Source organism: Ips typographus, linkage group LG2 (assembly GCF_016097725.1).
Source record: "Ips typographus isolate SLU linkage group LG2, UJ_Ityp_2.0, whole genome shotgun sequence".
NCBI lineage: Eukaryota > Metazoa > Arthropoda > Insecta > Coleoptera > Curculionidae > Ips > Ips typographus.
This window is the reverse complement of record NC_138423.1, coordinates 4004525-4027217: the sequence shown is the minus strand read 5'-3', so window position 1 is coordinate 4027217 and position 22693 is coordinate 4004525. Positions and strand designations below refer to the sequence as shown.

Sequence of the window (22693 nt, the reverse complement as noted above, 5' to 3'; positions counted from 1 at the left end):
ATGGTCATGTTCATCGCTTGGCTGACCTGGCAGAATTTGTGTAGTTGTCTCTATAGATCGTCCTCCGTTTGCGCGAAAATAGCTGCATCATCGGCATAGCATACCATGCTGATTCTTTTATTCTCTCCCATTCAGTATCCCATATTTAGTGATGATGCTTCCTCTATAATTCTGTCCATTAGAGAATAAAACTAGTAACGCTAAATAACTAGATAATAAATAGGTACAAATCACTTTCAGGTAGTGGCCCAGCACAAACTCGCCGTTTCAATGTGACAATCGTCCAGGGTGACGCAGGATTGGGCGACCATCTACAGCCCCAATTATGCGTGTCCCCCGTACCCCGCCATCGCGGACAGCCGTTTGCGAGTATTCCAGAAGATCATGCTCTAGACGATTCCTCCACTGTTCCTGTAGAAAACGATCAACCGGAACGCAGCAGGGGATCTTCTCCGGAGGCATCTTGGGATTTCAGTTTAGATGAAAGCGACTCAGTGAGTGATTTAAATTTAAGACCATCGATAGCATCAAAAGAGGTTTACTTTCCCAAAGTTGGTTTTACATGTACTGGAATCTCAGTTCTCACGAGCGCTACAAAAAAACGGTTAAATATGAGTAATATTGTAGCAAATTTTTGCTAATTTTAGGAAAAGTGAGGTATGAGTTGAAGTATTCATAAACATCATGTTGTACTGCTTAAAAAGGTGTAATGAAAAAGTAATTTCAGTTTTACTCATTATTTCAAATAACCTGGAATATAAATAATACTTACTACTACAATAAGTTGATAAAACTCAAATATCAATAAGATTGATTTCAGAAATGTATCAAAACCAAATACAATTAAAAAAGAGGTGATGGGGTTTTGATATTGGGAAATAGGATTCAGGTTTTACTAAAAGGCCTAAACTTGCCGACGTTTCGCCAGTTTTATTTTGGCATCCTCAGGCAAATTTACTCGGACTTCTTGTCATTTTTACTTTGCTGCTGCTCCTCAAATCGGTACAGGACTAAGACACAGTTAACGCTTAAAGAAGACGATCTTAAATTGTCTAAAGTTTTAAATTGTAAATTTTTTAGGGGGCCTTTCGATAGCACTAAAACGAAAAATGTCCAAAAACTCTGAAAATTTAAATGGAAAGGTATAGTAAAAATCTCATAAAAGTAATCCCCTATTCTCTACGAAGAATTTTCCTACTTAACTTTTTTTCTATCTTTTTAAATAAAGTGGTGGGAGTAGTGCAAAGTTTGCTTTGAAAGAAATGAAATATCTCGAAAACGGCTAATCGTAGTGACTTTGTTTTTGCGACATTTTAAAGAGCATTTTCTGTCCTGTATGTCCCAAAACAGTGTTCCATTTAGTTTTCGGTCTTTTCGATAGAGCGCGTTTTTACAAAAATTACACTTTCATCTTAGATATCTCGAAAAAATCAAATGCAATGGTATAGCTTCTTATTACCTATTCCTGAAGCAATTTATCTATCGTTGCGTGAATACTGCAGTACTCCATCTTTTTTGTAACACGAGATATGATTGAAAAATCGTTAACAATAGCTTTTTTACATTACATTATTATTATATTAATCAAATTAGAATACTATATGTTGCATAGGGTTTGGTTATAATGGCAGTCATTAGTACACGAAAAAAAAATTTGATTTTTTTTTACATAACGATAGATCATCTGATTGCTTATGGAATAAGTAATAGGAAGCTATACCATTGCATTTGATTTTTTCGAGATATCTAAGATGAAAGTGCAATTTTTGTAAAAACGCCCTCTATGGAAAAGACCGAAAATTAAATTTAACATGGGTTTTGAGACGCTTTAAAGGACAGAAAATGCTCTTTAAAATGCCGCAAAAACAAAGTCTCTACGATTAGCCATTTTCGAGATATTTCAATTCTTTCAAAGCAAACTTTGGACTACTCCCACCACTTTATTTGAAGAGATAGAAAAAAAAGTTAAATAGAAAAATTTTCCGTAGAGAATACAGGATTACTTTTATGAGATTTTTACTATACCTTTCCATTTAAATTTTCAGAGTTTTTGGAGATTTTTTATTTTAGTGGTATTGAAACTCCCCCTAGCGGTGGATTTAGTAAGCTAAAAATCATTTCCAGCATTTTCCCTTGGCTGCATTTACTAACAAAAAAAATTTTTTATAGCCATACTATGTATAGTTTTCGAGAAACAGCCGGCTTATTGGGACACCCTGTATGTGTGTTAGGATGCCAAAAAAAACTGGCAAAACGTCGGCAAGTTTAAAACAGGCCTTTTTCTAAAATCTGGATTCGATTTCCCAATTAAAAAACACCGCCTCATGACCTACACTGGATCACAAAAAAACTACAATTAAAAAATCATAAATTAGGACAAAATTATTCTGAACATACTCAAAAAACATCTGTTTGCATCTAATTTCCGAACGCGGCTAACACTGACAGTTTTTCATTGTCACGCCGTCAACGAGCAGCTGATTTTAAAAACTCGATTTACGCGCCATCTAAAATAAAATTCCGAATTAACCGCTGAGTGAAGGAAGAAGGATTCATTTTCCTACTTTTTATTAGACAGTTAATTGTTAATTATTGTATATAATTAAAATCATAATTATTCGTGCGTTTTTCAGTTTGAAAACGAACTATCGCGTTTCGTGCTTTATTGTAACAATCTGGCTAAAGTTTGTCGTCAATTTCTTAACAATTCAATCGCCAGTGGTATTTTAATTGCTGTGTGTTTGTAGAGTTTTCAAAGTGTGTGCTATTTGTTTTGGTAATTTGTGGACTCCTTTCGTATCCTTTGGTACAACGTTAAAATACTGTTAAAAGTGAAGTGTCTGCAACCACAGTTATTTCAGTGTTGATGGTAGGAAGTTATTTGGAATTTTAGCAAGGTAACCTCAAAAGTGAGCCCCAAAGTTCATATTCTATTTATAAGGGCCTTCATTGTCAATGGAATGGCTTAGTAAATGAATGAGTTATGTTAACTAAAAGTAAAGTCCATAGAAAAGTAGTTTAAGGCTGGAAACTATAAATCTTTTGCATATACTACTAGTAAAGCAGTTGAGACTACACTATCTCCTGAAATCAACTCTAGTCATATGTTTTTTTGAAAAATACATTTAACAGCTCATTGTTGAGGTCACTCAAGGACCAAAATATGTTGTTTGTTGTACATTATGTAAGTCTGTAGATAACCATATCCTCAAATAGTGAGGAGGACATTTTTAACACAGTTTTCAAGTTTATTTACATACACTATTTGCATTATCTGATAAAAGGTACTGTTTAATTTGGTACCAACAACTTATGTTTACTTAAAAGATGTTACCCAGAATGTTGATGACTAACTTTTTATATGACTTCAAGGGCAAATTCTGTCAGAATAGAGAAATGATTATGATGAATAGTTAGAGAAAATTAATATTGGATGATCCTTGAAAATCTCTGTTAAGAAAGGTATTAAGTTTTATTTGAAACTTTGTTATAAAGTCTTCAATTTTTTAATAGTCTTACTTTGTACAAACTTTTTTTTTCATAAATTAGTAAGTATTGGACTTGGTGCAATTGTGAGAAAAAATTAAGGAAGTTTTGGTTGAAATAACTGCCTATTATTGTTCCAGAATGTCTCAACATTTTGAATTTGAATCAATAATGTGTCTTGGTTATGTATCATTTCTTCATGCACAAAAGGCTTCAGGTACCTATATCATATATCCAAGGGCTTCTCCTCAGGCTTCCCTGATCAATTCAACAATTTGGAAAATTGTGTTGTGTTGTGGAAAAAGTAGTTTTTAGCTTGCAATGAGAAATGAGCGGAAGCTCCATCCTCCAAGAGTATTAGGTACAAATTGCTAACTATTAGGATGTCACTGTAATTTCCATTTTCTCCAGTATTCATGTAGAAAGCTTAAAGTTGGACCTACTGGAGAAAATGGAAATTACAAGAGCCAAAAAAAGCCTTATTCTCAGTTGCCTTAATGATGTTTTTAATTTTGAACCCCATCTAATTTTTAATAACTTACATGAAACTGATTGACCAGACATGACCTTTTTTACTTATAAGTGTTTAGGATATTTATGTTTATTAGTGTATCAATCTGAGGGTTTTATCCAAGGTTTTATCAGTTTTTAATATGTATGATTTCCTGGTCCTTTGGTAAATTTTGTCTCCTGTACAATTGTAGGTTTTAGGTTTTTATTTATTGTATTTTTAGGTCTTAGGCATTTCCCCCTAAGATTCCTTAGGGGGAAACACACTTTAACTACCATATTTTTAAAAATAATTAATTTGAAACCCTGACATCAGCCCTCACATCAACCACTCTTTTTTATTTCATTGCCAAGGTCTCTTTGAGTTATGGACCATATATTTAAGTTAAAAATACCCTAGAAAATACTCTCAAAAATACCTTTTTTGTTAAGAAAATATTGGATAATTGATACCTACTTTTTAAATTTTATTAAACTTTTTTCTGGTAAAGGGAGGATGAGGATTCCAAAAGTATGCTTAAAACAGTCATTTTCTTACTCGAAGTGGGTTTTACAGGTGATTTTGTCTCTAACTGTCCTTTCAATCTGTGGTTCTGACACAACTTTCCTCACTGACTGTACCAAATTTGTAGTGATTTTGAGGTTATTAGATAGGACATTTAATGAGGATTCCAAAAATGTGTTTAAAACAGTCATTTTCTCACTCCAAGTGAGTTTTACAGGAGATTTAATCCCTGGCAGTTCAAACATTGACACCACTTTTCTTCCTTACTATACTAAATTTTTTGTAGTGTTTTTTCAAGTTATCCGACAGTAAACTTAATGAGGACACCATAATAAACAATCTTCACACTCCAAGTAGTCCATGTGGGTTTGACAAGCAGTTTGTTCCTTTTTGCAAAAATCAGGGTTTAGAAAAATTTTCCTGCGGTATTCCATACAAAACGTGGTTCTGAGATTTATGACAGTTATTATGACAGTGATCATGTGTCTGCCTAGCTAAAATATTCTTCAAAAACCTTGTGATATTTGTCTGGAATGTCAAAATTTGACCATAATTTGCAACAATTACAGTTTAACACAGTTTTCTTACAGTTTCCAAAACAATACATATTTCTGAGATTAATTACTGACAATTTGATAATTGTCAGTAAAATACTGGTAAATTAATTATAAATTGTTTAAATATCTATTCATATGTTCCGATTTGTGTAATTTTTCTCATCTCAAAAACATATTATTTGTCATCATTATAAAGATGAGGAGGTGAGATACCTAATAAAGAAAATGAACAAAAAGCTGAAAATGCTATTTTTTTAGAAAAGGCTCCTTTTTCTTGTAGTTTTTCATAAAAAAGTTGTTAGATTGTTACTCATTTGGTACAAGAATAACTTTGTCATAAATATTTTTTTCTTGAGTTTTACTTCATTTATTTTACTATTGATAAACCAAAATCTCTAAAACAATAAAAAACAAGCCAAATCAGCCTTTTATTCAATTTTTTTTAGGATTTCATTTTTACAATATTGACCTAAAATGATTTTAATTGACAGCCATGACAGGAAAATGATCGTTAAAGCAAATTGCAATTAGATAGGTACTGATCAAATTGGAATTTACTGGCAAAATTGGTAAATTTTCTTCAATTTTACGTTACCTTACCAATAAACAACCAGTCATGGTAAATTTGCGCCCATCACTAATACTAATTATTTACTATTACTTATGGGACACTCTCTCTCTTTTAAGGGTAGAAAATGAGGCAGTAAAGTAGGTATAATGGATGAAGTAAGTAAAAAAATAATTACTTTTGTTAAACTGTAAATTTTCAAATTTACAACAACAAAAACTTTCTTTTACAAAATATTGCCTTCCATTCAAATTTTGTAAAAAATACATTAATAATAAATCTCAATATGAAGACAGAAGAGAGATAGAAATCCTTATGTAGGTACTATTGTACTAAAAATTAATATTTTTGTTATTATATTCAAAGAGCTAGGAATAAATAAAAACACTTGTAAAAACATTACCTAAAGCTATGAGTAAACTAAAAAAGATCCACTAAGATCAATTTAAAAATGTTTGTTTTACCAATATTATCAATAACTACAGACAAGAATACCTATATATCTTGTATTAGGTAAGCCCTAGGGTAAGAGAGAAGAGTAAGAAGAGTACTCGGTAAGCCACTATATCTACTATAATAGTTTAGATGATTATTGTACTCCTCAGTTTCTTTCTGAATTCTGAATGTTCTTTTCAAAATATTAATCATTTGGTTTGCTTCTCAGTTTGCTTTATCTTCAACCAGTTTTATTTTATATTTATGTGTCCTCTAGTCCAATCTTAGTGTCTCACAGTTTTTAAAAACGCAATTTTACCAAATCTAGAAAAATATGTTGTTGATATTGCGAGGTTATCCCAGAGGTTGTTTACTGAAAATTAGTTGCAAAATTACCACTATTGCAAAGCAAATTGGATTCTCATTTTTTGTAGATTTTTATGGAGCAGATTACCTACAGTTTTTTACATTCCTACCTTATTTTATTTTCCTGAAGCTCTTTGATTAATTGTTTGGTCAAAATCGCCCAGAGCCACTCTTATTTACAGACATGCTGAAGATAGAAGCAAGTTAGAAACATATTTTTTTTTCTTTTTAATTATAGATACTGATGGAAATATTAGGTACTAATTATGTTCTGTGGTTATGCCTTGCCCACACATGCATATTCAGGTTTCTGGAGGCATTGAACCTAGTTTTTTAAAGGCAGGTCCCTGTCTCTAGAAAAACTGAGAAAAACCAAAACCTCAAATGGTCTACCACAAGCATAAATGGGTGTAGTAAAAATTTTGCTTCTTTTTTATTACCTACCTAGACTTGGAACTGGTTCACAAAAATCAAAATGTTACTGACCATCATTAAATTGTCCCTCTAAAGAGAGGAATGAAGAGAAATTAGCAGAATAGTGTGGGTTCAGATCTAAACTTAACAGCAAAAGTTGAGGTATACATTGTCTTTCTGTTTCTAAGGTGCTCCTATTAGTTTTTGTATCAAGGTATTTACACCTGCTAACATGTTTGCAACCAAAAAATCTGGCATTGGATGATAAATCTCGGAAATAGCAATGCTGGCACCTCGACCGCCATTCGTATTGTTTTTTTTGCCAGCAGACTGCTTGTCACTCAGTCGTTTTGAATAAGTAATAAAAATAGACTCTGTCGCACAATGAACAATACACTTTCATATATTGGCTGGATTCATAAACAGCAGGAAAGGTAATCACTAACAATATTATTAGTAGTTTCATTTACAGGTAGGATGGGAATCAGTTGTTTTATTGGACTTTACTTTAGGAATTTACTTAGCCATTTTATGTTATAAAAATGAAGGCCCAAATAGTTTAGTAGTGGTACCTAGTTAGGGTAATTATTTATGTAGATGGAAACTGATGTGACACACACAATAGTCCAGCCAGAACATCAGAATTCCAACAAGTCTGAACACATAGCTCAAGCTACAACACACTTAACTAACGAACTAAATGAAATGACATCGTCCGATGATAGTGACTTGGACGATTCGGATCTAAAAGAAGTTATGCCAAAAGCTGTGCAATCGGATGAGGAAGGATTATCATTTTTTCACCGTTACTTTCAAAGCCATAGTAATAGTTTGCCTTCAAAGCTGATGGGTGTTACCGTTCGTCGCCTCTCACAATGCCGTGAAGAGGATGAAGATGATGAGAGAAAAGACCAATCGGTAGGAGTGGATAATTTTGTACTTACATCATTCAATTTTTAACTTCTTTAATGCATCTTTTAGAATCTAGTGCCTTTGTCTAATGAACAAATCAGTGGCAGTGATAAGTCACTTTCAGCATCATCCACTAGTTCTAAAACATCTGTGATAGATACAGTGACTGGACCTACTCACAAATTTGTGATAGTTAAAACTAAAGAAACTCCAAAAAGTACAACTCCAACAGAAACGCTTCCAGGTTCTGTAAATACGCAGAATAGTAGCAGTAATTCAAAACCAACCAAAGACAACACGTCTTTTGCCTTAGAGGCTAGCAAGAAAAGGCACATGGCTGAAGTAGCCAAAATATTTGCTTCTCGAAAGAATTACAAGCAAAACAACACTGTTGGTGCCGTTCCTTCACAAACTCAGAGACTAGCTGCTTATTCGATTTTTCCTGGAAAGAGTCCGTTGGCTAGCCCACATTATGATGCCAAATTTTTCGATTCGTCTTTGATTGAGCTGAGGAGTCAAAATTCCAGTACGTCTACGGTTGATTACGCAGACGGTTCTGAAGATATTTGGGTGAAAAGACCTGTACCTGATAAAACAAAGGTAAGTTATTTTTTTATAATGTATGGTCTGACTGACTGAAGTCCGACTATAGTTATCGATCAACTTGAAAACTCCTTTGAATTTTAAATAGAATTCAACAGTAGGTATCTATTATTTTGATTGAATATTCATGAACTTGGTTATAGTACTCGATAATGCAATACGTTTCTGCTACTTTTAATTAAATTCAATAATTAAATAAGATTATAGAATAAACTGAATTAATTATATGGAGAAGTAAGAATTGCAATGATATTTGATAAAATGTGTTGCTAAGGATTGCAAATAGCGTGTTTACAGTAAAGGTGTCGCATACAAGCTTTTGCACAATCGCGTGCATTTTTTTCAGTACTTTCAAATTCATCATGTACACGTTGTATTTGTGGGATGATTATAAACGTTTCTGTGAAACTTTGAAATTGTCGATCCGCAGCAGAGAGAAAAATATGTTGCGTAAATTGAATAATTGCAGTTTGTGGCAGATGTTCGACTTTTCTGACTAACAGGTTTGTAACAAGAATTAAATTACTGATTTCTATGAAAAGTCTTTTTTATGTACTTTCTGGTAGTAAAAACTGGGAAACACTTATATTGTAACGAAAGTAGTTTAAATGTGTATTTCTTTCACTTTGATATGTTTTTTGTCAACTCTAAACCTTTTGTATCTAAATACTCTCTCTGTTTCTTTCTTAATTGTATGTAATTAGTGTACCTGCCGCTTTCTTCTAAAATCATATTTTATCTCTTACTATTCCTTACCTTCTCAGAGGCTACCCTAATTGAGCGCAAAATTCGATACCTTTTATAGGTAAATACCTAATTAAAGTGCAATTGCTTTGGTCATGGGCTATCCCTTATAAAATGTTTGCATCAAAATTTCAAACAACAGATGAAGAAAAGCAGAAACTTACTTTAAAATTAATTGTATAGAAAGAGTGACTTTTCTTTGGAATTTCCACGAATCTTAACCATACACCACCATACAATAAAAACGAATGGTTTTTAATGCTTCTTAGTTGTTGAATAAACAATGACTGCAATACACCAACACAAATAAATTAGTAAAGGAACAGATAAAAACCTGAATAAAGTATCGCATAAATTAATGTTTGCTGTGACTCATTCGGATTAATAAAGATTGTGGAATCTTTGACAGTTGTTCACAATTAACTAAAGTTTTGTTTTCATATGATATTTATATTTATTTGGCTTTTTGTACGAAATTTTCGGCTTAAAGTAGGTCATAATAAGAACATTGCTATACTGAAAAACAAAACCAGTCTGATTCTGGAAAGTTGATTATCATGTGACCAAAGAAACAGGTGAGCTCATGCATTTTCTTTTTATGACTAATGTCAAATGTCAGTTGTCGTACAAATTGCCTTTGTTACGTGATGGATTTTGGTAATCGATAGGGCTTCAAAAAATATTTAACACGTATCAAATCAATCAAAAAAGTAGCTTTATTGTCGGAAACGTAAAGTCATTGACAAAGCTCTGAAAACACATACAAAAACAGGAAAAAAAGAACATACATAATTATTACACTACACATACAATATGAATCACACATAATTACACCTTACAATTATTAAAACAAAAACGAAACAAAAAGGCAGTTACCCTGTATAAGAGAGGAGCAAGAGGATCAAAAACACAAACAGTGCTGCTTGGTCAATTTATGGCAGAACAAGGCGCCTTAAAAACTGGAGTAGAATTCGTCCTGAGAATAGTACGCCCCGTCAAGCAAAAACCTCTCAGCCTCACGCCTAAATCTATGCGCAGATGGCTGGCCTCTCACGTGGAGAGGAAGGTTATTGAAAAGTCTCTTGCCACCGTAAATAAGCGACGACTTAATCTTCTCCGTGTGAGGAATGGGAAGCCTCAAAACGAATCTACTGCGAGTCACCGAGCCGGAGCCCTCGGACAACTGACCCCCCAAACTTGCCACGGACAAGACAAATCGTCTCTAAGATGAAAATGCAGCACAAGCACGAGGATACCATGTTCAATGAAGAGGGGTCTACATGAGGCCCTGTATCCAACACGACACAAGCACTTCAATGCTCGCTTCTGCAGGAGAAACACATAATTAAAGCGGCTTCGAGAACAAACTCCCCAGAAAGCTATGCCGTAGCGGAGATGGCAGCCAATCAGTGCATAGTATGCACTCCTAGCTACATGGTAATCCAGATTGCCAGAGATTACCCTCAATGCATGGCAACCCGACGCCAGTCTAGAGCACAGACCGTCCACATGCTCAGCGAATCGAAACTTGTTCATTCCAGGGGCGCACAATGGCTCACCCTCAACAAAAATCTCCTGCAATGAGCATCCAAAATGTAGGATCTTGGTCTTACTGATATTTAATGACAGTAAGTTGGAATTGCACCAATGTTTGATTATGGAGAGGTCCCCATCAATAGTGGCAGTCAATGAATCGGCGCTCTTGCTGCTCCAAAGAATGGTCGCGTTATCAGCGAAAACAGTGAATTGTCCGTTAATAGGGAGCGACACAATATCATTGATGTATATCAAGAACAGCAAAGGTCCAAGAACAGAGCCCTGAGGGACACCCGAAGTTAACATTAACTCTCCATAACCATGGCCCCCCGATGAAGACCTCCTGGCTCCGGCCGGACAAGAAAGAGCGAAACCACAACAAAGAAGCGGCTCGGAAGCCATAAGCTTCAATCTTCCAAAGCAAGATTTGGTGGTCTACGCAGTCGAACGCCTTCGACAAGTCGCAAAATACCGCGGCCAAAATATCGCTGGAGTTCATGCGACCATACAGATCCTGAAGAAAAGAAAAAATTCGTATTTTTTGTTGTATCCCGTTGACGTCATAAGGGGACTAGTTTTTGAGTGTTCGCTGTTTCTTTTCAGCTTAGCCATCCTCGAGCGAAATAGAGTAAATGAACGTACGTCGGATATTAGCAGTAATCGACAAATGAAGGCACTGAACACTGACAGTAGGACTGACACTACCGACAGTTGACGAGTCGACAGAAGAGACCGACAGTGGCGACAGTTTTCTCTTTCTCGGATTTCCTTCCTTCAAATGAAATGCAGGTGGTAACACCCCCAATACACAAGGTGCTTATGAATGTAGAATTCCACCTACGTTAGCATATTGAATTGTCCCATACATACGTCACGCACAGGGGTGTGTCAAGCTCAATTTAGTATTGGACTATAGTTAATGACACCATTTTCGAGAATCGGACTGTATAAGCTTATCGGTATATGTATACCGAGGTATATACAGGGTGTCTCTGAAATGACTGTACGTAGCTTAGCACAAATTTCTTGCGCAAGAAGAAGGCGATCTAGGCAAACTCATTTATATCCAAAGTTGTTTGATATTGCCTTTGCAGGGCGCTAAATTAATATCATTTTCGAAACGATTCTAAACGCGCTTATCGATTTTCACCACTTTTGGGACTAACAATTACTACATAAATTGGCCTGTTTTCACCTAAACAAATTACGTGTGATTCGAAAATAATAGTAAAAAAGTTGTATTTTTACATCGAACGATGACATAATAGTTTATTTGCTACTAGCTGACATTATTTTGTTTTGTCTCCCTCAAATTTTTTGTCAGATATACGGTTTTCCTAAAAACATATACAATAAGTTGCAATCAATACAACTCATTAATACACTTTTAACTCTAGACGAATAAAAACATGCAAAATAACTAACATTTAACTAGATTTTATAGCAGCAAATGTTTCACCGTTTTACTCTATGCCTAGATAAATTATTTAAAACATTTTTTTTGGCCATCCTGTGGATGAGAAAGGACTTAATTTATAAAAGCGCCTTACAGAAAAGAATCTAGAGGCGTCTGGTAATCCTGCTGGCCAATTTACAAGTGAATCTTTGTCCATTCCAATACATTTTACTATTGGACCTGTGTTGTAATGTCAGAAGGGTTAAATGGAGATACCTTCTCAATTTATTCGAAAATATTCCTCGTGTAGATATGTGGTTTATGCACAACAGGGCTCTCTCCCCACTGTAGTGACAACGTTGGTACATTTAAATAAAACCTATCCTAATAGATTGATTGGAATGCACCTGTAAATTGCCCAGCAAGATCACCTGATTCAACGCCTCTAGACTTTCTTATTTCTACCGAAGCTGACTTCTTTTCAATGCAGTAGCTAAATTGGTATTTATTTTATTCATCTTGATTAGATAAAATATTGAGCCGTTCTCTAGATAATCATACCTACTAATAATCACCCTGTATAATGAACTTTTAATGTAAGCATAAAGTGACAACTTAATTTCATTCAATAGAAGCAATTTTGTAACTATATCGCTTTTATCTGATGATAATAGGAGAATTGAATCTGAATTTATGACTGGCTGGCAATAAGCTAGTGATGCATCATTATTTTGTCATCTCGTTAGACTACGCATTTAAATGCTTAATTATATTAGATTATTGGGCGAGATATCCCTATTATATTGTTAGGTTGTCTCAGACTTTAATCGACAAGATTTAACAATGTGTTTATAAATTTATAGAAATGCTTTTGGATTGTTCTTTAAAAAGGTACTTTTATTTTGAACAGTTTTACTTTTAAAGGTCAATACAAAGTCTAGAATTTATTGTACACATACTATTATTGAATAGTAGTGGTCACTAGGTTGTATAATCGGTGCACACGTTAATGTTAAATAATTCACTCTGAACATTGAACAATGATGTTATTCAACCTTAACATCGACTAAACTGAAATCTTTCCAGTAAAGCTTCAATTCTAAACATTTTTTTTCATACATTTTTAGAACTCGTAATTACATCGGCTAAGTTATTAAAGATCCACGATCGACAAGTAAGGTAATTTCGATACTAATTCACTTCTCTGTGACGTAAATCAAAACAAGATCGAAGACTAATTACTTTTTAATTGGTGTACCACCGGTGTAGTGTGATCGATATGTGTGTGTGTGTAATTTAATTACATTGAAAGGCACACCTGCCTGTTACTTTCCCGGAAAATTGCCGCGGTTCTAGGAAAGTTATTTTAGGAAAAATGACCGACTTTATGCTTTTTTGCTGGATTTTAATGGGCGTATGAATACCAGAGAAGTACTTACCGGTTACATTAATGAAGTCACGCTAAGGTTTTAATTTAACTCCTAATGTGGGCTTTGCATTTTGTGTTTAGTGCAGATTTACGTAGGCAGGTATTAATTTTATTTTAGTATGTACCAAGTTTGAAATTTAATTTAACGCAAAATTTGATAATCGCAATGCACTTACTGTGTTTTAGCTGGTCTAAATAATACAGAGTTGTTCAAACTCAAAGACTTAAAATTTGTTATTAATTATGACCTGGGTCTTGCATTCTGGAAGCTTCTAGTATGGTCCCCTACTTTCAGAAAATGTTTTTTTTCTAGCCGATACATCTTGAATAATGCTGCGGCGGTTTACATGGAGTTATTTGATTAGGCTTAGAGGATTATAACACCACAAGTGCGAAGTTACCAAGTTGGGCAACTTTTTTCTAAGTTTAAGACTGTATGTGCCATCATTTCAAAACTTTCCACCCCCAAGAAACTAGTTTTAACAAAAAAAAACACGTCAACTCTGATATTGAGGGAGAAGTTTAAAACTAGTGGAATACTTTGGGTTTTAGGTTTCGCCCCCTTGCCCCCAGGTGCCTCCACTTAAAATTTTTAAATGGCACTCCTAGCTTGTAGTACATTATTCTTCTATAAGGTCTTAAAAACCCCGATTCACCCCCATCGAATAGGGTTAAGATTACAAAAGTTATACTAAAACACAAAATAAAAGAAGAACATTTATTCTCTAAAACCTTACTATATTCTTCTTCTTCAATTGCCTTATCCGTTTTGAACGTTGGCTATTAATAGGGCGATTCGCACTTTATTAGCAGCTTGTCTAAACAATTGGATGGATGACAGGCCAAACCACTTTCTTAGATTTTGCATTCTTCTACCGTCCACTTTGCCCTGAAGGAAAAGCTGCTGAAGGCGATATTTGCCGTGTCTCATCAGATGGCCAAACTATTCCAGTTTCCTTTTCTTTACCATGAATGTGACTTCTTGCTGATTGCCGATTCCTCTGAGTACTTCTTCGTTTGTGACGTGATTCTTCCAGGATATTCGCCGTTATATCCAAATTTCAAAGGCCGAGATATTTTTCATAAGTTGTTCTGTCATGGTCCATGCTTCTACTCCGTATAGCAAGACTGTGAATATGTAGCCTTTTATCAGTCTAATTTTTAGTGGTAGTGAGACGTTTCTTTCTGTAAATATGCTTTTCATTCTAATAACATTTGATCTTGCCTCCTCAATCCTGGATTTGGTTTCTATGGTCATGCCCCATTGACTGTGGACTATTGTTCTTGTTGATTGTGTATTTTCCAATGTGCTCTATGGGTGGTTGGTTTAGTGTAAGTCTTTCTATTGGTATTGTTTTTGAGATATTTAGTTTTAGTCCAAATTCCTCGGATCAATCATCAAATTTCTCGTTCACCTTCTGTAATAGACTCTGAAGATCTTCAAGACTACTAGCTATGATGGCAGTGTCATCAGCGTATCTAATGTTATTGTTGAGTTCTCCATTCATCTTTATTCCCTCTGTGGCATCATAAAGCGTCTCATCAAAGATCGCTTGTGAGTATAAATTGAAAAGTGTAGGCGATAGCACGCATTCTTGACGGACACCTTTTTTGATTTGAATGTCTTCCGATAATTCTCCAGCTATTTTTATCTTTGCAGATTGATCCCAGTATAGACTAGTTATAATTCTAATATTTTTAGAGTCTAGACTTCCACAAGTTTTCCGTGCTATACGTTGTCGAAGGCTTTTGAAAAGTCGATGAAACCTATATATACATCTCGGTTCATGTCTCTGCACCTCTGTAAAAGCATCACCTGTAAGGAGAAAACCACCTCTCTTGGGTCTTGTTCATCTTTGCAGGTTATAGTGGTCACAAGTTGTTGCTGGGGAATTCTTGGGGATAGTGATAAATACTGAGTTGGTCCATTCGTGTGGCAATTCACCGCAGTGATATATGTTGTTCAACAGTGGTATCAGAATATGGTACTGGTACTGTCTCATTCATGAGTTTAATAACCCTAATACAAGGAAAAAGATCAGTGGGAAGAAGGGAAAACTCCTGGCTGAAAGACTTAAGAAGATGGTTTGGATGTACCTCAATTGACATCTTCAGAGCTGCTACATCCAGAATAATGATTGCCTATTGGATCGCCAACCTCCGGCGGGAGACGTCGGATTAAGAAGAAGACTATGTATTGTTTCGTTGTGTCGTCGTGTTCTTAATTTGTTTGTACATGTTGTGATAGTCATACTTCCTTTCAAGTTCTTCGATTTCTTTACACCTTTCTTCTAGCCATTTCTCCTTGGCTTCCTTTATCTTTCCTTTAATTGTCCTGGGAATGTGACGATGTTTATCCGGATCCTTATTTTTGTAGCTTCTTCTGGTGTCCATTAGTTGCATAATTTCATCTGTCATCCTTATTATTGTATGTTCTTTGCATGTATTACCGATGATCTGCTTAGTTTTGTTCCACTTGTTTACTGGACTCTAATGCTGTTAATTTATTTCCAATAAATTTATTTTTGACCTTATTCGGAGAACGTATCAACTGATTTTAGTTTTTTTAAACGATGTGCTTTCGACGTCCTTTAAAATAATGTGGTACAAGTTATCCTAAAATACAAAGCTCACTTTAAACTTAAAAACCAGTTTTGTTTGCTGAAAAAAATAGTGACGGTGGAAAGTTTTGAATTGATGACACTCTATATGGACACCACTAATTTTTTCCTAAATTTCAGAAAAAATTTCATGGCCACTCTTCCTTTGTAACAGTATTTTATGTAGAAAGCATTAATGGTATTTTACATAACATTATCTTGCTTCATCGGTTTCTTTATGGAGCTAAAAAATTATTTCGTGTTATTATGTTCCTGTGATAGGACAAAACTATAATTTCATTCAATTAACTGTTTGCATCACCCACCCTGTAACTGCAGAAAAAGATTACCTTGCAAGTATCCAATGTGACCATGATTATCGGAGGTTTTTTTCACAAGACACCAATTTAAAATAATGGTAACACTATACCGTTCATGATATTCCTCGTGGTCAGCAAATATTTGCAACCTTATAGCCACTTGATTCCAATGTGTTAATATGATTGTTTGATAAAAACTTTATTACTCTTTAGTCCGGTTTTGTTGGCGGTTTTATTAATTTCCAAGATTACCATTGGAATGTGTTTATATCGTTTTGTTATGGGTTATCGGTACAGTGATGGTGCGGTAACAGGTCTAATTGAATTGTACACACCGCGACATTAATGGTTTCAATGAAATATTTTTTTCTCAAGTGATTTAAGGCGTTTTGTGTAACTTGACTGATTAGGCATTTTTTGGTGACAACTTGGTTAGCGTTATTTGATAACCATTGAAACAGTGTTGTATTTTTTAATAGAAATAATTTGATTCTAAGTTGGTAAATTGGTCTATTAAGTGCCCACGAGCTGGACTGTAATATTTCTAATACTTCTTTACTTGAGATGTGTTTGTGTTGTTGTGTCTAGTTAAATGATTTACAATATGTTGAGGCAAATGTTTTTGAAACACTTAGAAGAAAGTGCTGATGGAAGGTTGTCCTACTGCAGAAGAAAGGTATTTAAACTGATTACTGTGAGTTCAAATTAACACTCTACCACAAAAATATAACTGGATTGTTATCAGCATACGCATATTCTGGTACGATTATTGCCTCGTGATTAATTTGATTAGTTCCATTTAATTATAATCGCTCAGCGAGCCGCATTAACGTTTTCATTATCTCTCAACCACACATTTAATCGGTAGAATTGCCACTCATTCGCACTATTTGTCGTACTTGCATTAAACATATTTGAACTTGAATAATGTTAGGACACTTACTGGAGTAGGCTATTCAACTAGACATAATGTCGACGTCTTTTGATATGTTAATGTATCGCGATTAGTTTGCTCGTTTATTATTGTGGTTTATGAGCGGATTTTTCCATTGGTGATAATTATTGGTGGTTTAATTATTGTTGATGTAGTTTTTATTTTATGTTTGACAGGACTATGATATACTAATCCACTTTATGTTTTTTATTTACGGTGTTTTGGGTTATTTAAACTGAAGCACATAATAAAATAATAAAGAAATTAAGTTTTGTGGCAGATTTACAAAATAAGAAGGAATTAATGTTGAGTTATAATTCATTTTTTATTTTAATTTAAGCTTGCGCTATTCATATACCATATTTTTAATGTCATTTGATCGTGGATGGACTAGATTAACCTTAAATTTGAATTTTTAGAGTTTTTAAATTTTTTGTTTCTATTTTAGGTTGACAAAATATGTTTACAAATCAACACTAAACATGTTTTATTGAGAAACTATCAAAAATTACATTATTTTGTTTTAGATTTTGGTAATATCAGCCACTTTTAGGTCTAGGAAGCATTTGTTACATCTACCGTTTTTGTGGTTCTTCTACCGTTCTCCAGTTATAATTTTGGTATACAGGGTGTTTCACGTTCATATTTCAGGATTTGATTAAACGTAAAATAATAACCATAGTGTGCTATATAAACCATGGTCCAAAGTTGTTACGTTATGGAGATGCAGGCTGATAAAGTTTGGATCAAAAATCTTCAAGTCAAGGATAAGGCATGTTTTGCAACAAAAACGATATTTTTCATTTTTGCCAGTGACGTCCAACTCGGTCCAATCGAACTAAAAATATGTACGTCACTGTTTTTCCATAAAATGCAAATCCGTTCTGAATTTCTCATTCAATTTAGAACTGAAAAGCTATCTAGTAACTTTTCTGTACACCTTTCTGTTTTTGAGTCAAAACAAACACAAAATGTGTAAAAACAAACAAAAATGTGTTTAAAACAGTCGTTTTCTCACTCCAAGTGGGTTCTACAGGCGGTTTCGTTTATGACTGTCCTTTCAAGCTATGTTTCTGGCAGTTCAAACTTTGAAACCACTTTTCTCCCTGAATGTACCAAATTTTGTAATGTTTTTTACGTTATTAGATAGGAAATTTAATGATAATTCGAAAAATGTGCTTAAAACAGTCATTTTCTCACTCTAAGTGGGTTTTACAGGCGATTTTGTTGCTGACTGTAATTTTAAACTGTGTTTCTGGCAGTTCAAACTTTGACACCGCTTTTCTATTTGACTGTACCAAATTTTGTAGTGTCTTTTTAGGTTATTGGATAGGAAATTTGAAGAGGATTCCAAAAATGTGCTTAAAACAGTCATTTTATTACTCCAAGTAATTTTTACAGACGATTTTGTTCCCGACTGTCATTTCAAACTGTTTCTGGCAGTTCAAACTTTGACACCGCTTTTCTACCTGACTGTACCGAATATTGTAGTGTTTTTACAGGTTACTGAATAAGAAATTTAATGAGGATTCCAAAAATGTGCTTAAAACTGTCATTTTCTTACTACAAGTAGATTTTACAGGTAATTTTGTCCCTGACTGTCCTTTCAAACTGTGTTTCTGGCAGTTCAAACTTTGACACCGCTTTTCTCTTTGACTGTACCAAATTTTGTAGTGTCTTTTCAGGTTATTGGATAGGAAATTTGAAGAGGATTCCAAAAATGTGCTTAAAACAGTAATTTTCTTACTCCAAGTAATTTTTACAGACGATTTTGTTCCTGACTGTCATTTCAAACTGTGTTTCTGGCAGTTCAAACTTTGACACCGCTTTTCTACCTGACTGTACCGAATATTGTAGTGTTTTTACAGGTTACTGAATAGGAAATTTAATGAGGATTCCAAAAATGTGCCTAAAACTTTAATTTTCTTACTCCAAGTAGATTTTACAAGCGGTTTTGTTCCTGACTGTTGTTTCAAACTGTGTTTCTGGCAGTTCAAACTTTGACACCGCTTTTCTACTTAACTGTACCAAATATTGTAGTGTCTTTTCAAGTTATTGAATAGGAAATTTAATGAAGATTTCAAAAATGTGCTTCAAACTGTCATCTTCTCATTCCAAGTGGGTTTTACAGGTAATTTTGTCCCTGACTGTCCTTTCAAACTGTTTCTGGCAGTTCAAACTTTGACACCGCTTTTCTATCTGACGGTACAAAATATTGTAGTGTTTTTACAGGTTAATGAATAGGAAATTTAATGAGTATTCCAAAAATGTGCTTAAAACAGTAATTTTCTTACTCCAAGTAGGTTTTACAAGCGATTTCGTCCCTGACTGTCTTTTCAAACTGTGTTTCTGGCAGTTCAAACTTTGACACACTTCTTCTCTCCCTGACTATACCAAATTTCGTATTTTGCTCGGTTATTGGATAGGAAATTTAATGAGGATTCCAAAAATGTGGTTAAAACTGTCATTTTCACACTCCAAATGGGATTTACAGGCGATTTTGTGCCTGACTGTCCTTTGAAACTGTGTTTCTGCCAGTTCAAACTTTGGCAACGCTTTTTTCCGTGACTGTACCAAATTTTGTAATGTTTTTTCAGGTTATTGGATAGGAAATAAAAATAGGATTCCAAAAATGTACCTAAAACATTCATTTTCTCACTCTAAGTTAGTTTTACAAGCAATTTTGTCCCTGATTGTCCTTTCAAATTGTATTTCTGGCAGTTCAAAATTTGACACCACTTTTCTTCCTGCCTGTATTAAATTTTGTTATGTTTTTTCTAGTGATTGGATAGGAAATTTAATGAGGATTCCAAAAATGTGCTTAAAACAGTCATTTTCTTACTCCAAGTAGGTTTTACAAGCGATTTCGTCCCTGACTGTCTTTTCAAACTGTGTTTCTGGCAGTTCAAACTTTGACACCGCTTTTCTACCTGACTGTACCGAATATTGTAGTGTTTTTACAGGTTACTGAAAAGGAAATTTAATGAGGATTCCAAAAATGTGCTTAAAACTGTAATTTTCTTACTCCAAGTAGATTTTACAGGCGGTTTTGTTCCTGACCTGTTGTTTCAAACTGTGTTTCTGGCAGTTCAAACTTTGACACCGCTTTTCTACTTAACTGTACCAAATATTGTAGTGTTATTGAATAGGAAATTTAATGAAGATTTCAAAAATGTGCTTCAAACTGTCATCTTCTCGTTTCAAGTGGGTTTTACAGGTAATTTTGTCCCTGAGTGTCCTTTCAAACTGTGTTTCTGGCAGTTCAAACTTTGACACCGCTTTTCTATCTGACTGTACCAGATTTTGTAGTGTTTCTACAGGTTAATGAATAGAAAATTTAATGAGTATTCCAAAAATGTGTTTTAAACAGTCATTTTCTTACTCCAAGTAGGTTTTACAAACGATTTCGTCCCTGACTGTCTTTTCAAACTGTGTTTCTGGCAGTTCAAACTTTGACACCGCTTTTCTTTCTGATCGACTGTACCAAATATTGTAGTGTTTTTACAGGTTAATGAATAGGAAATTTAATGAGGATTCCAAAAATGTGCTTAAAACTGTCATTTTCTCATTCCAAGTGGGTTATACAGGCGATTTTGTCCCTGACGGTCCTTTTAAACTGTGTTTCTCGCAGTTCAAACTTTGACACCGCTTTTCTCCTTGACTGTACCAAATATTGTAGTGTTTTTTCAAGTTATATAATAGGAAATTTAAGGAGGATTTCAAAAATGTGACTAAAACTGTCATTTTCTCATTCTAAGTGGGTCACGTGACTGTCTAATTAAATTATCCTCTAAAAAATCCTCCCTCCCTCCAAATTTGTCTGGAATCTGCAAGAAAAAGTTTTCGAAACAAGACGTGGTTTTGAGATTTATGACAGTTATTTTAACAATTATCATGCGACCGTCAGGCTAAATAGTTCTATAGGACTACGTGACAACGTCAACTACAGTCAAAAATGTCAAACTGTGCTCAAAAGTTTCAAAAGTCAAGGTTTGAAAATGTTTTCTTGTAGTATTTGATATAAAACGTGTTTCTAGGACAGTTATTTTGACAGTTTCCACGTGACTGCCTAGCTAAATTATCTTCTAAAACCACGTGATATCTGTCACGAATGTTAAAACTTCTGATGAAAATCTGTATTTTTGAAGTATAGTTTATATAGCAAATTGGCAGTGTTTTTCATCAATGTAGAATTTTTGCAATCATTAGAAAAGCAAGCTGAATAATAATGTAAAATTAATTTTGTTTTCCTTATGTAAATTGTTTTTTTTTATATGCCGTTATCAACCGTTTTTTGATCGATTATTCTACCGCCATTAAATATTTTGACTTTGGCAAAACTCCTAGGAAGGAAAGTTGTCATTTCCTATTCCATTTCGTCCGACGATTTGTTTTCTTGAGTTAAATATTATATTGATATGGATACTTTTGAAACTTTTGTTATTGTCTTGAGAATTAGTTTAGCTCGTCACTGCGCATCTTGATGAACAACATAATTATTATTCTTTCAACCGTAATGCAAAATTTTCCATCTCTCATTTTAATATACTATGATGTACTTATGTTAAATTATTCAGATTTTCTTTCATATAACGATAATATGAAGAAAACCAATTACAGTTTTGTAAATAAATGTCTTCTGCGTCAGCTTTGCTTTAGATATTCAGTTTGTTTTATTTTTCTATATTTAAAATGACAGACAATTTTTTTAAGTAGATCAGAATCTTTTTTGCTAGATTATACTCTCTTGATTTCCGAAGCTTGGAAATATATTATTACATTTGTTGGTGTTATGAGTCATTGCTTTCTAGTATCGGCAATTTTATTTCATGTGTTTATTGTCAAATTATAAACTGTTGTGAAAAAGTTGTTAAATGCTGTATAAACATTACGAATGAAATTACATATACCCTAGAATATTTTACTAACTCAGTAATATTCTAGTTTTAGTTGCGAAGTTAGTGCTCTTCTAAGGTTTTGTACAGTGTTTAAGTCAATGTCTTTAAGGGTATGTTGTTGGGTATGATCAATTATTCAAATTGGTGATTAGTGATAAGAAATACATAATTATATGGATTTAAATGTATCAAACTATTGCAATAGTTATGCAAAGTTATTTTTATGATGAGTAAACGTAGGTTTAGTAAGAAGACAAATAACCTGGAGCCAGTGGTGATCTCATATATCCGTGTGCCATAAACCGAAATAGTCTAACAAGAAAAATATGTTGTTCATTTTCTTGTTATTAGAAAGTTAATTATGAAAAGATGTTGTAATTAGATATCCAATAATGTCTGTAATAGTTATTTACGTATTAAAGGCTGAAAGAAGAAAATTGGGCTTCAAAATTGGAGGATCGTGTTAAAGTTCTAGGTCGT

The 22693-nt window shown here is 34.0% G+C and overlaps 1 protein-coding gene across 3 annotated transcripts in view; it reads left to right on the top strand.

Moving 5' to 3' along the window:
* Positions 1 to 240: 240 nt before the first annotated feature.
* The window catches only part of SNF4Agamma (SNF4/AMP-activated protein kinase gamma subunit), a 161041-nt gene continuing 138588 nt past the window's right edge, over positions 241 to 22693 (top strand). The window contains exons 1-3 of one of the 3 annotated variants that reach the window (XM_081974127.1): positions 241 to 494; positions 7439 to 7759; positions 7823 to 8353. In XM_081974127.1, coding sequence (XP_081830253.1) covers positions 7439 to 7759; positions 7823 to 8353 — 852 coding nt within the window. In that variant the 5' untranslated portion in view covers positions 241 to 494. Of the gene's footprint in view, positions 495 to 2561; positions 2910 to 7438; positions 7760 to 7822; positions 8354 to 22693 lie in introns of those variants that run through there. The other 2 variants (XM_081974125.1, XM_081974126.1) reach the window with 2 other exon arrangements.